This window comes from Trichosurus vulpecula, chromosome 2, assembly GCF_011100635.1.
Source record: "Trichosurus vulpecula isolate mTriVul1 chromosome 2, mTriVul1.pri, whole genome shotgun sequence".
Classification (NCBI taxonomy): Eukaryota; Metazoa; Chordata; class Mammalia; order Diprotodontia; family Phalangeridae; genus Trichosurus; species Trichosurus vulpecula.
Genome location: NC_050574.1, coordinates 422,943,781 through 422,959,118, shown reverse-complemented (window position 1 = coordinate 422,959,118; position 15,338 = coordinate 422,943,781). Strand labels below are relative to the sequence as shown.

Here is a 15,338-nt window from a genome sequence, read left to right as displayed (position 1 = left end):
CTCCAGAAGCTTAAAATTCTTAAAGAATGAAGAGTCTATATTGAGCAAGAGCTGTCTAATGTAATTTATAGCTTCTCAAAAAGTATAGGGCTTCTGTTTAGAAGAACATCTGGTTCTGTCACTTTCTTCATCTTGAAATTTGATATTTTTTTCTTCTAAATTGATCACAAATAGAAAACATTGCTGGGTCTTACCTTCTTTAAAATGTCATTTCTTTCATACTTTAAATTTTATTAAATATCATTATAGACCCATTATTTAAGTTACCACACCAAAGAAAAATCAAACTACCAGCAGTTGGAAATACTAGAAAGAGACTTTTCTTTGAAGCCAGGAAAATCAGGGTTCAAGTTTTCCCCCTGACACCTCCTGGCTGACCCAACCTCTCTGCAGCCAAAGCAAATCTCTTTAAGACTCTAAATTGCAGAGGAGATGTCCATCTGCAACAGTAAAGGAAGTTCACTAGGAGCTGTCTATACTGATTAAACTACTTACGTGTCCAATAAAAAAATATCACATCTACTACTAAACTCACCATGGCAAATCAAAATTAATTACCATTTTTATTCAACTAAAAGATACAGAAGAAAATAATAGACTAAAAGCCTACAGCTTGTCAGTCATGATGCTTCCTTAGGCAAGGCCCCTTTCCCCTAAAAAGAAAAAGTCACAGGAGGGGAGTGCAGACAAGAGGAGATACCTTCAAAGACCAGAAATCAGCCAGGTAACAATAGTCTTCTGCTATAACACTATTTTGGAGGCTAATGGTTTTTCCACTTAAAAGGAAAAATCACCTTACGCCAAAGAGTTTCTTGGTACCTTAATAATTTAGCCTCTATGGATCTGCCTTCAATTCTGCTCTCTAGAAATGTTATAGCCAAATTCCAATGTTAATACAATGGCAGCTACAGTAATGCCTAGTCTCATTTCTCACGATAAACCAAACAAAAAGGTACAGGAAAAAAACAAAGGGGTGGGTAGGCATCCTAAAATAAAGTTGCACATAAATGTGCATATATGTACCTTATAGGTTCATGCACACTTACAATAAAGGTTTTTAATATGTGTGCATATATATGTATATGTATATATATAAATATATGCATATATATACACATACACATGCATACATATATATTATATATATATAATATTATATTATATATATATATATACATACAGAGAGAGAGAGAGAGAGAGATGCCAACTGGATAGGTAATGCTGGGTAATAGGACATTTAATGCTTACTTTAAAAACATATGATTTCCTTAGGGCGAATATGCCCCTTACCAATGCAGATCCCAACCTTTCCAAGCCTTGATTGATAGGCTTTGTGAGCTACAGTGGCCTAAATAATGTCACCATATGATGGTCAACTTTCTGGGGACAAGCCTTTCCTTACGCTAAGCCTTTCTGAATCTAGTGAGGTCAGTCCTTGGCCAAGGGGTACACCAACTAGTGCCAAGTCCACAAACATCATAGCTCTTTTTAAAAATCACCTTCAGACATTTAATTAATTAGGGTCATAAATAAGTGAAGCCAAGACAATCTGGGGCAATATGACTTCATTCTTTGATATAGTTTCCAACACTGATGATATTTCAATTGCTAAACCAAAAAAAAAAACCCAAGAAGGGAAAGTGGGGCAGGCATTGGATTATCAAGTGGTCCTATATCATGATGAGAAAATCATTTCAGCTTGAAAAAATACAAACATTCTAATATATATTTATATCATGAGTAGCAGAATGTGAAGTGCTATCCAGAACGTGGTAAATTGCAATGATAAAAGTAAAAACATGGCTTTCTTCTATGTGCAGCACAAGCCAAGCAAGACCTGAAAGGTTCAGGCTGAAACCATTATTCCTAAAATTTGTTGCTGCTAAAGGAAACTTTTAAAAGGCAGGTTACCTAAAACATGACCTGACAGACTCAGTGTCAGAAGAAGGGTCAGCCTACTTTTTGAATAGTGTGTGTGTAGAGGCAAGTGAGGAGGATGGCAGGGAGGAGGAGAAGAGGTTGGAAGGTTAGAGAAGTAAGGAATTGAAAAGAAAAAAGTGAAGAGAAGTAGGAAGAGCTGTAGGGATTTTCTCTCTTTTCTTTCAAGTGTGTGAGTATTCATGTGTATATATAAGCATGTATGTGCATGCACATGTGCGTGCATGTGTGTGTGTGTGTGTGTGTAAGTGTGACTAGGTCCTTCTTTCTCATTAATGATCAATAGGAAAATTTTAACCTGCTCCATTTTTCTCGATCTGGTCCACTCACGCCTCCTTAGGCAGCCAGGTTGGTGGCTCTCCGGTCCTTGCCACTGGTGCTTAGGGTGGTCACCCAATCCAGCTTTGCCTCACTGCAGCTCAGAACTCCTAAGCTCAAGCATTCCACCAGCCTCAGCCTCCCCTACCAATAGTAGGGATTACAAGCATGCATCACCATATCTGGCTCTGGTTTTCAAAGCATTTTCAAAGCAAACAAAAATTTCAAAATCTTCAAATTTCACCAAATAAAATTCCTCAAATAGTCTGTGATTTGAGTCAGAGAAAAAAATTCCCTCACAAAGACAATGATTAGTAAATTCATGCTTGAGACTGCTCTGGATCAACAAAGTCTTTAAAAAAAATTTTTTTTGCTTCTGCCCAAAGTGCCTTACTATATTTATATTTAAGATTCAAACCCAAATGCTGCAATTTCTAATGGAATTCTAGATTCCCCTTGCAACACACGAATATACACATGTATACACACATACCCAATCCATCTTAGGAGTAACTGGGTAGGGCATGTTAAGTAGCAAGAGAAAGAAAAAGATTCAAGTTATTTGTAGCAGTGTGGCCTTCAGCTAGACCCGACCTTCAATTGTAGCTCATTTTGAAGCAGGGCAGTTATCTAAGAAAGGGGCCAGTCAGTTCACCTTTCTAAGTGTTTTTAAACTTCCTGTCCTTGTTCCTGTGACAGGTAGAGACAAAGCACTTGTCTGGGACTGACATCCAGGGGAGAAACTGCCTATGTGAACTTCTGTGGGGCTAAAATTCTGTAAGTGGAATTCATCATTTTGTATCAACTGTCTTGGGACAGCTAGGTGGTACCGTGGATAGAGACCAGGCCTGGAGTCAGGAAGACTCAACTTGGTGAGTTCAAATCTGGCCTCAGACACTTACTAGCTGTGTGACCCTAGGCAAGTCACTTAACTCTGTTTGCCTTAGTTCCTCATCTATAAAATAAGTTGGAGAAGGAAATGACAAAACACTCTAGTACCTTTACCAAGATAATCCTAAATAGGGTCAAGAAGAGTCTGAAGTGACTGAACAACAAATATCAACTGTGTCTGGAACAAGTGGTCTTGTCCTGGCTAACTTGAACTGAATTACACTCTAAGGTCCCCACATTTTACTGCTAATATGTGCACTGATGCATCTGGTGTAAGCTTCGGCTGTCATCCATCCCTTCTACCCATTCAACGTAACCCAGTGATATAGTCCAGGTTAATAAAAACACAGACACAAAGAAAACAGCAACTCTGTTCCAGAAATGATCATATTGCATTGGTATTGACCAGTTCTACCTTTTGTCTAGTCTGGATGCACTGTAGCTTAAGCAAAGAACTGTAAAGAGGAATTTGTCAGCCCAGACCATCTCTTGGCCTTTCCCTTAGGTTTTCAAACTTGTACTTTTATATATATGCTACATCTATATGGAACAAAAAATGAAGATCTGGCAACTCTTTATTTAATTTTTGTCAGGTTAGAGCATAAAAAATCCATCCAGTTTGACTATCCATCCTGATGAAATGAACCGGATACATGTCAAATCTCTATTTCATCTTGTGCTATGTAATCACGGAGAGTCTCTGAGCTTCAATATAAAATAAGGATTATATATTTATAAATAGATATGAAATATAAGTGGCACTCATCATATCATCAATTTCTTGGCAAATGAGAGTGGTGGGCATAGCTTCAGTCTAAATTTGTTACTACTCTTAGATTTATTTACTTAGCCATACAATATTATGCCCTAAGACAAGCCTATTGGAATCACATACCCAGGATACCAAAACTAGTACATATGAATTATAAATGCAAATATAAAACAAGCATCCTGACAGCAAGTAACAAGATTCCATACAAATCAGGAATTCTTTAAATAAATAATTCACTAAATTTATTAAAGGGCGAGGGAACTGGATTAATTTTTGGTGATGAATTCCATCCCCGAAGAAGTATTTGGGAATGGACAACATGAGACAAATTTCACTCTCTAGCCACAGTCTCAAGTTTGACCATTGGCTGAAGGACTTTTTCACCTGCATACAGAAACATAGGGATGGCAAGTGAGGCAGGAAGGTGGGGGAGGAACAGGATACACATTGCATTCTACTTCTCCCTGGTTTTGACTCAGTCAGATATCTCTTCCAAGAGGATGCGCTCCAAGAGTGAAAAGGGAAGACCTCAGCACAGAGGTCAGCTACTCCCACTGCTACCCAAAGGTCACAAGACTGTGACCGGGCGGAGTTGTTCCAGTTGGTTTTCCAAAGCAATCCGTTCTTGATGAACTTCCTAAATCATCCAAAACAAAAAGAAACAAACAAGTTATAAATAGGATATTTCTAGTTAGGGGTTCATCCCTGCTCCTATACCTAGTATGAAAAAGAAATATTTCTAGGAAAATATATGCATATCTTAATTCAGATCCACACTTAATTCAGATGTGTGGATCAGGAAGCAACAGAGTTGATGATGGTGAAGAAATTCATCTATCAGTAAGCATTTATAATTAGGCAGCTAGGTGTAAGAATGGATAGAGTGCTGAATTTGGAGTTGTATGACCCTGCTAGACTAAGTTCCATGAGGGAAGTGGCTAATCCAGTCTTTAGTATCTCCTCTAGCATCTAGCACAATGCACTGTACATGGTAGGTACTTAATAAATGTTAGCTGACTTGAAACTAATATTCAGTTAAATTTTTTGCTGCCACCACCCAATGGTAAAAAGAGGGATAATTTTTTCTCCCAAGAATGAGCCCATGTCCTGAATTTCTCTCTGCCCTCTCTGGCTTTTTCAGCAGTAGACACTTCTCCCACCCCGCCCAATCCCACAGGGAAGATTCAGGCTCAGAATGAAATATTATCACAGTGTGGAGGAAGGTCAGTATAAAATTCTGCTGAGTAAAAGCCATAAATATAGTTCATGTTATTTCGGGACACAGATTCAATGAAATTCCCAGCACCTTCCATGTGTACCAGCTATCATTCCCCCATTTCCTGGGTCTGGACCCTTGGGCTAGAGTTCATCTTGACTAGGTCAATCAGAGATGGGAAAATGAAAGGCAGGTTTCCAAACAGGAATGACTCACCCCTGAGAGTCCTGGAAGAGGGGCGCTAAGAAGTAGATAGCATAGAGCTCTGGACTTGGAATAAGAAAGACCGATGTTCAAATCCTGCCTTGTGCACCTATTAGCTATGAGACCCTAAGTAAATCACTTAACTTCTCTGCAAAATGGGGATAACAATAACCCCCAACCTCTCAAGATCACTGAGAAAATCACATTAAATCACAAATATAAAGTAATCTGCAGACCTTAAAGTAGTTTATAAACAGTAGCCATTTTTATTATTTACTAGTATACTACTAATTGTAATTCCACAATGTAGTAGATAGAGCACTGGGTCCGAAGTCAGGAAGACCTGAGTTCAAATCCAGCCTCAGACACTTACTAGATATGTGACCCTGGGCAAGTCACTTCACTTCCGTCTGCCTCAATTTTATCACCTGTAAAATGGGGATAATGATAGCACCTGCCTCCCAGGGCTGTTGTGAGGATCAAATGAGATGATATTTATAAAGGGCTTCACGCAGTGCCTGGCACGCAGTCAGTGTTTAATGAATGCTTGTTGCCTTTCTTCTTCCTTCCTTCCCTCTGGAAATAAGAAGGGTCCCTGCTTGCCCTCAGTGACAGCTTTGCTGGTGTTATGCATATAAAGATAACGTGAGGAAAGGATCATGGGATTCTAGATTTAGAGACCAGAGAGTACAATCTCCTAGTTTAAAAATGAGGAAACGGAGAGACTTGTGACTCATCCAAGGTCATACAACTAATATGTGTCTGAGGCAGCATTTGAACTCAGGCCATTCTGGTTCTGAATCCAGCGCCCTATATGCAACACCGTGACCTCTGAGTCTAGTTCAGAATTCACAGTCTGGGCATTTAGCAGGGGATCCTCTAAAATGCCTTGTTTACAACCCGCATGCCCAGGAGGTGGGGGAATGGCTAGGGGACTTCTGTACATTAAAGAATTCAAGTTACAGAGGACTATTAACAATGAAAAATGGAAGGTCTGCAAAATTTAAACATCGGAAGTTTTATAAAGTTTGTTATTTTCGATTGTGCTTTTATTCACGTTTACTGTGAGGATGATAAGACATGATATCAGCATCTAGTGTTGTTCTAGAGAAATCTCTTAAGGCTCAGTTCAAGCAACTACACTGCGAGAAGCCACACATACTATGTGCACATGGGTGGACAGTTTAGATATGACATAGTCTTTGCCCTCGAGGAGACAATAGCCTAGTAGGAGAATAAGGCACCAACACAGAGAGAGGCCAGAACTGGAAGATCTTGGAACACTAATTCATTGTTGGTGGAGTTGTGAGCTGATCCAACCATTCTGGAGAGCAATTTGGAACTATGCTCAAAGGGCTATAAAACCATGCATACCTTTTGACCCAGCAATACCACCTCTAGGGCTGTATCCTTAAGAGATCATAAAAATGGGAAAAAGACTCACACGTGCAAAAATATTTATAGCAGATTTTTTTGTGGTGGCCAAGAACTGTAAATCGAGCAGAAGCCCATCTATTGAGGAATGGCTGAACAGGTTATGGTTTATGAGTGTAATGTAATACTATTGTGCTATAAGAAATGAGGGGCAGACGGACTTTGGGAAAAACTGGAAAGACTTATATGAACTGATGCTGAGGGAAGTGCAGAACCAGGAGCAGAACCAGGAGAACATTGTACACAGTAACAGCCACAGTGTGCAAGGACTGACTTAGATGGACTTAGGCCTTCTCAGCAATGCAAGGACCTAAAACTTTTCCAAAGGACTCATGATGGAAAATGCCATCCAGAGAAAGAACTATGGAGTCTGAATGTACAGTGAAGCAGACTCTTTTCTCTTTTGTTTTCTTTATCATGGCTTCTCTCATTCATTATAGTTCTGCTATGCAACATAACTAATGTGAAAATGTTTTTAATAGGAATGCATGTACAGAGACCATATCAGATTGCACGTCATCTTGCAAAAATTTATAGAAGTGAATGCTGAAAATTAAAAATAAATAAATATTTTTTTTTTAAAAAAAGAACTGGAAGGTCCACCTGGGTTCAAATGCCTCTCTCTGTGCTTCCTGGCTGAGTGACCCTAGGCAAGCAGTTTCCTCACATGGAAAATGTGGATACCAATAACTGCAGTATTCATCTCCCACAGTTTTTTTAAAAATTAAATGAGACCATGCATATAAACTACTCTGTATACCTCTGAGCTGATAGAGCTGCCAGCTATGACTAATTGCAGAATGTAGATTGTAAGCTACTTGAGGGCAAGGACAGCTTTTAATACTTTGTTTTTTGATTCCTGGGTGCCCTAACTTGGTGCCTTGTACATAAAGAGATATTTAATAAATGCTTAATGATTATTTCTATGTATTTTTTTGTTTTTCATATATACATATATAAAATATATTATATATTTATATAATATAGTAAATAATACACTTGATATGGTATGCATTTATATTTAATATGTTTACCATATTACACATATGTAATAAATATATTATACATATAAAATAAGTATATTATACATGTATGATATATTAAATAAAAATATATACCATATCAAATGTGTGTGAATAAAAGAACTGGCTGAATTTGCCAATTCCATTGACATTAAAAATTTAACCATTTCTTAACTAATTAATGTACTTTTAGATATTTTGTTTCATGGTCCAGGCCAGCCAGTATGTACACAAGCGTACACACACACACACATGCACGTGAAGTAAAAGTTGCCCATGGTCATACAGTTAATAAGTGATGGAGCTGGAACTAGGATCCAGGTCCTCTGACTTCCAGGCTCAACATTCTTTTCACTAGCGTTTAGTACAGTGCCTGGCACATAGTAGGCACTTAATAAATGTTTAGTGATTGACACATTAGGTTGCCTTTTACACATTAGTGAGTTGGCTCTGAGACTGGAATTGAATTCTGAAGGATGGTTAAAATTCAGAAAGGAGGAGGAAAAGGAAAGAAAGAACTTTTGTGAAAGTCAGAGAACTGCACTTAACCTGAACTAGAAGAAACTCTTGAGATCATCGAGTCTAGGTGTTCTTAACCTTGGGTCCATGAAATATACATACACACACACACACACACACACACACATATGTGTGTACACAAATGTATTCATGCATACATATGTACATATATGTATATGTGTGTTAAGTGTGTATATGTACTATACAAACTATCACACCTACTGCATACACACGTCACACACATATGTATCTATAGTAGGTGGGTACATAAATAACAATTTATGTATCACATGCATATATATCACATATTGTATGTATATATACATATATACACTACGTAAACTATCTCATTATTAAACCATCTCACACATACACCTATACATATATCCACATATGTATATACAGACTGGGTATAGATATATATATCTACGTAATATACATTTATATCTTGTACATATGCCTATTTGTCATATACGCATATGTAATGTACAAGCAGAGCTAGGTAGCATGTCTAGAACTCAGTAAGCATTCAAATCCAGCTAAGTAGTATTTGGTTAGAATCTTTAAAGACTTACATGTTCCCCAGTTGATAAATGGTCAAAGGATATGAACAGGCAATTTTCAGAGGAAGAAACTAAAGCTATCTATAGTTATATGAATAAATGCTCTAAATCACTATTGATCAGAGAAATGCAAATCAAAAAACTCTGAGGTACCATATCACACCTATCAGATTGGCTAACATGACAAAATAGGAAAATGATAAATGTTTGAAAAGATGTAGGAAAATAGGAACACTATTACATTGTTGGTGGAGTTGTGAACTGATCCAACCATTCTGGAGAGCAATCTGGAACTATGCACAAAGGGCTATAAAACTGTGCATACCCTTTGATCCAGCAATACCACTTCTAGATCTGTATCCCAAAGAGATCATAAAAATGAGGAAAAGACCAACATGTACAAAAATATTTAAAGCAGCTCTTTTTGCAGCAGCCAAGAATTGGAAATTGAGGGGATGCCCAATGAATGGCTGAACAAGTTGTGGTATATGAATGTAATGGAATACTATTGTGCTACAAGAAATGATGAGCAGGCAAATTTCAGAAAAACCTGGACTCACATGAACTGATGCTGAGTGAAATGAGCAGAACCAAGAGAACATTGTACGTAGTAACAGCCACATTGTGTGATGACTGACTTTGATGAACTTAGCTCTTCTCAGCAATGCAAGGATCTAAAATAACTCCAAAAGACTCATGATGGAAAATTCTATCCACATCCAGAGAAAGAACTGTGGAATCTGAATGAAGATGGAAGCATATTATTTGCTCTCTTTTTCTTATGTTGTTTTGTTTTGTTTCTTCTTTCTCATGGTTCCTCCCATTGGTTCTAATTCTTCCTTACATCATGACTAATGTGAAAATATGTTTAATATAAATGTGTATGTAGAGCCTATATCAGATAGTATGCCATCTGGGGGGAGAAGGGAGTAAAAATTTAAAATCCAAAATGTTATGGAAGTGAATGCTGACAATTAAAAATTAATTAAAAATAATTACATGTAGGTGAGGTACATGGAGCAGCATTTTTGTCATTTTACTATTCTTCCAATCCCAGACATTAAGTCTGAAGGATATTAGACATTAGGACATTAAGTCTGAAGTCAGAAGGATGTTACTTAAACTTCCTCTCCCAAATATTTGAGAATGAACTTTTGTCAAGTCGAGTCAAATCAGTCAGCATTTATTAAGTACTTACTCTGTGCCTGGCAAGGTACATCCCTTCCCTCCCTCTTTTTCACTCAAAGAGCCCAGGGGGCGCAACCAGGAGCAAAGGGGTAGAAAATAGTAAAGGTTCAAATTATGCTTCATGTCAGTAAAGTGGAATGTACTGCCTCGGCAATTATTGGGTCTCCCTCTCCCACGATAAGAAGTTCCAAGTAAAAGTTGGAAGTTCATTTGCTTGCTATACTGTGGTAGAGATTTCCTTTTCTGGTATGGCTTGGAGTAGTGACCACTGAAGTCTATTTTCCAACTCTGATATTCTTTGACATTGTGAGTCCAGGAACAAAGCTGTCAGTCTCACCCATAAGAGAGGGATCAGCTCTGTGGGCATGGGTGAAAAATAACTGGATGTTCCGAGTCTAGTGACCCAATTTTCAATGCACTTCCTCACCTTGAGCTGCTGTTGGAGCTCACTGTTCAACCTGGCTAGCACTGCATTGGCCTCCTTGTTTTTCCGAATAGCCGTCTGGATTGCCTTCTTCTGCTTAGAAGACTGTCTGCCAGGAAGAGAAGTAGAAAATTTTAGTCAAAAAGGACTTTGAGACTAACTGACCCCGGACCTTGAAGAAGGAGGATAGCTTCAATTGACTAGGAGCCCACCCTTGTCAATTAACCCCCCAAAAAATTCCTTTTTAAAAAATGTAACAAATGGCATTGCTGAGCTAATAAGAACTAAAAGAAATACCATTTCTTTTACATTTATGGAATATAAATATATTTCAGTTGCATATTTCATAACCTCAAGAATAGCTATGATTTGGAGCTGTTCAAATACTTGGTCTTCCATGTATTCCAAGATATTTTAGTAAAAAATGTCTTTCTGACAAATTAGATTAACTGAAATGTTCCTTGTGTATAAGTACCAATGGCATTTAAAGAGTTCCTCATGCCCTTTGGGCAAGTCTTAAGAACAGAAGCATGTTCTATGAAGAAGCAATTCTATAACACACAGAACAGCCTGAGTTATGTTGCTTTCTTTCTTCATTACCAGAGCCAACAGCATGAAAATGGTATTGTGTGTATGTGTGTGTGTGTGTGTGTGTGTGTGCGCACGCGCGTGTGTGTGCCTGCATATCTGTGGGGCTTCAGAATTAATGCAAAGCATATCTAATAGCAGCCAAGGACACTAAGTCTCTCACAGATCCAAAAAGAAGAAGCTTGTCCCCCCACCCAGCCACGATGTCCACTTCCTTCACCCCAGCTTAGCTCATTCCTAAGCAGAACTGTCAGGGTGGGGAGAGTCATACAAATCCCAGGGCTGGCTTTCCTGTAGATGATGATCCAGAAATCCAATCTTAAGGACATGGTTTCTGGACAGCAGGGACTGCAATAGGCTGTGACAACTCAATTCGTTTTGTCAACAATAATCTGATGCTATAAGTGAATGTTTTCAAAGCATGTGTAGTATGACACCCACTGTACTAAATGTCAAGGGGGATATAATCCCAGGCCCAATAGATTCAGACCTTGATGAGATGGAGATCCAGCAGAGGAAGATGATGTACACACTTCGAAAACGCATAGGTCATAACTAGATGCTACATTATGTCCTACAGTGTCCCAAACAACCACCAAATGAGACTGCCATGCTGAGGTAGATTGATTGTCAGAGCAAGAGTAGCCCTAGGGGACAGAATGAACCTAAGAAATCCTGAGACTGTTCCACAGATTCGGTTTTCTCCAGAAATTAAGGCTATAATTCACATGCTTAGGCTTTCCACAGTATAGATCTCTCTGCTCTCTTCTTCTTCTAAATCCTAAGTTTCCATGGTCTGCTCAGCCTAGAGCTCTCCCAAGACTCTTTCAAACTATGGATAGACTGATATTCTAGGTGTATCTGCCAGGTCTGGTTCTGATCAGAGTAATCTCAATGAGGACGTTTCTAATTCTAATTCATGACCCTTGGTTGGGCCAAGACTGGCTTGATTTCTGAGGAGTGACAGGAAAGAAAAAAAGGAGTGGAGAAAAACAAAATCGTTGGAAGTCTTCAACTCCATCACCATCAGCGCCATATGCCAAGAATACCAAAAACTTCAGCATTTATATTATGTGTAGGATCATAGAGGAAAATCTCCTTGGCCTATTCCCTTATCCCTCTTCCAGTTCTCTACATGAAAATCAGATCACCATCTCTGACTGCTGAGGCTGTATTTGTTCCTTTTTTCTTTATTTGGAAATAAGTTTTCATTAGGGATGCTAATCATCTTCCCTACATACATTCAGGGGTGAAAAGGAGAATTACAGTACAGTCCAATGGGTCATGGGGAAGAATGCAGGATTTAAAGTCAGAGGACCTGAGTTCAAATTACAGATCTGTCACTTACTATGTTGACTTTTGGACAAGTCACTTAACCTTTGTGGATCTGTAAAATGAGGGAGCTGGAAAAGATGGTCTTAAAGGTTTATTCTGTCTCTAAATTTGTGATTGCTAATCCCTCCCTTCAAGTTTTAAATCTGAGAACCAATGAATAAAATAGAATGATTACAGTTAGAAATCTCTACCACGAGGTGGGTGTCATAGTGCACAGAATACTGGGCCAGACAGGAACACCTGAGTTCAAAACCTCCTCAGACATTTAAGATCTATTTGCCTTTGTTTTTTCATCCGTAAAATTGGGATAATAACAGCACCTACTTCCCAGGGTTGGGGAGAGAATCAAATCAGATAATAATTGCAAAGCACTTGGTACAGTGCCTGGCACATAGTAAGTACAATAGAAATGTTATTTATCATTCTTGCTGTTTTTATTTTTTTATTGCAGCTAACCAACTAACGTGATTCCATTTCCTTCCCGTGGACCTTGAGATAAATAAATGAATGATGTCGCCTTGGGTCACATGGAAAGCAGAGCCTCTAGAGTCCTGGCTATGACTCCAGCAGCCATGCTGGTCCACAACATCTCTTCTCTCCAAATGTAGAAACAACTCTGTCCTCACAAATATATCCTCAGCAGCCACTAAAATAAACTTAGAAAATATAGAGAAGACAAGCCTAATTGCTTCTAAGCAAAACTCAATTTTTGTCCCTTGAGAGTTGTCAGTAGCCTGTTACTGGTGATGGTGATAACATCTGAGGTCTACCTGTTGCTGAAAACCCAGGGTCCGATGCTCCCCACTGGAATAAACCCCATCAACTCCACTGCTCTTAATGGAATGGACAGCAGCGATCTTTGGAGCTGAATCTGCCAGCTCTAATGGTATTTATTCAAAGATTTAATCGTGTCTTAACTAATCTACTTTTGGCTAATTCTGTTCCATGGCCTGGGCTGGCCAATACTTACGCGTGTGTTTAAATGACTGTTCTGAGGATGTCCTGGTGCTTAAATAAATTAGTATGGCTACCAAATCTTGTACCTAGAAGCTCAGCCTCTGCAAGTAAGGAAGAAGCGAGTGCTAGGACACTGGTTTTGGAAGTGATTGGCCACTGGTTTCTACAGCTGGCCTGAGGACCTAGACTGGCTTGATAATAATAATAGCTAACACTTCTTCAGTGCTTACTATGTGCCAGGCACTAGGCTAAGCACTTTACAGTTATTATCTCATTTAAGCCCCACAACAACCTTGGGAGGTAGGAACTATTATTATCCCGACTTTATGGATGAGGAAACTGAGGCAAACAGAGGGTAAGTGACTTGCCCAGGGTCACCCAGCTGTATTGGTAATTAAGGTGGGACATTTTTTTACTGTTTTAGAATTCTAAATTAATTGTCTTTGATTGAGTCTTATTAGGTATGGAGCCCCAGGCTGGTTAGCAAACTAGTTCTTAGTTAGGGGCCCTAAGGGGAGTTGCTAAGACCAGAGCCAATGGTACGTGCTTAAGTTCTGGTCTATCAGATGACATGGATCCCTGGATGACGGCTAAGGACTGCACAAAAAGAGAGAACAGAGTTGTTTGTTTGGGGTTCTCACTCATGGAGGAGTGTTGATGTAGAGACTCCAGGCAGCCATCATTAAGAGGCTCCCGGCTTGCGAACCCAGATGTTGATGCTTTCCTGGTAACTATGAATTGTGATCTGATCTGTTTCTAACGTATGTCTGTAATTTGTTTGTATTTGCTCTGAAGTTCAAGGTGCTGGCTTTTCCTTCCAAACTAAGCGAACGATATTTGTACGTTGGATTAAAGTAAGATTGTTAACCCCTTAACGTTACTTTCCTTAGTAAAGTAGATCAAAAGAACCTATGCTGCCAGCTCTTGTTGCTGGTCTTATTGGGTCTTACACCCCACAACAGCTGCTAGCTGGATTGTTGCAACACAAGTTAGTAAGTATCTGAGGTCAGATATGAGCTAAGGTCTTCTTGACTCCAGTTCCAGAGCCCTATCCACTGCACCACCTAGCTGCCCTAAGGCAGAGGACAGCACCAGGCTAAGATGTATGCTCTAAATAGGAACATTAAATAGTTCTCCCTTTGGAATGTGCCAAACTCCCCAGCATATGGGTTTGAGAGAACCATGATTTTGTTGTTGATTCAGTTGTGTCTAACTCTTTGTGACCCCATGGAACAAAGCACACCATTGCTGTCCATGGGGTTTTCTCAGCAAAGATACTGCAGTGGTTCGCCATTTCCTTCTCCAGTGGATTGAGGCAAACAGAGGCTAAGTGACTTGCCCACAGTCACACAGCTAGTAAGTATCTGAGGCAGAGAGAATGACTTGCCCACAGTCACACAGCTAGTAAGTATCTAAGACGGCATTTGTAGTGAGGTCTTCCTGACTCTGGGCCCAGCACTCTATCCACTGAGCTGCCTAGCTGCCTCCTGAACCCTAACTACCACCGATTAATATGACCAAAGTGTGATAAAAGCAGTGTAGTGTTGAAAACAGAGGAATATTTAATGACCATTGTCCCTGATGTGATTTTCTCTCATAGCTTTCTGGCAGTAGGGAAGAGGTGAGCGAAGCTCACAGAGGTACAAAGCCTATTTTCTTCCATGCTTTTTTTTTAACTTCTGGACAGCACCTAAGTGATCTCAATCTTAAACAAGGAAAATAAATACAAAAGGACCTCCTAAAGAACAGAACAGCATCAGAGCTTAATTCCAATTTTAGAAAAGAGGTAAAGGACAGCCCACCATCCTCAGTGTTTGTCCCCAAATGCCTTGCTTTTCTCACTACAGAATTATCACAAGGAGCAAAGATACAACAGTTAACTAGTGACCCTGAGTGATGGGTTCCATGAAGGGTGAGGTTAGTAGCTTGCTGTGCTCTCTTTTGACATGGATGTCTACCCTGACCATTC

The 15,338-nt window shown here is 39.2% G+C and overlaps 1 protein-coding gene across 6 annotated transcripts in view; it reads right to left on the bottom strand.

Moving 5' to 3' along the window:
• Positions 1–3,301: 3,301 nt before the first annotated feature.
• REPS2 (RALBP1 associated Eps domain containing 2) overlaps positions 3,302–15,338 on the bottom strand; it is a 261,912-nt gene continuing 249,875 nt past the window's right edge. For all 6 annotated transcript variants that reach the window (XM_036747200.1, XM_036747202.1, XM_036747205.1 and 3 more), the window contains 2 exons: positions 10,493–10,598; positions 3,302–4,556 (listed from right to left, as the gene is read on the bottom strand). In XM_036747200.1, coding sequence (XP_036603095.1) covers positions 4,488–4,556; positions 10,493–10,598 — 175 coding nt within the window. In that variant the 3' untranslated portion in view covers positions 3,302–4,487. The remainder of the gene's footprint in view (positions 4,557–10,492; positions 10,599–15,338) is intronic.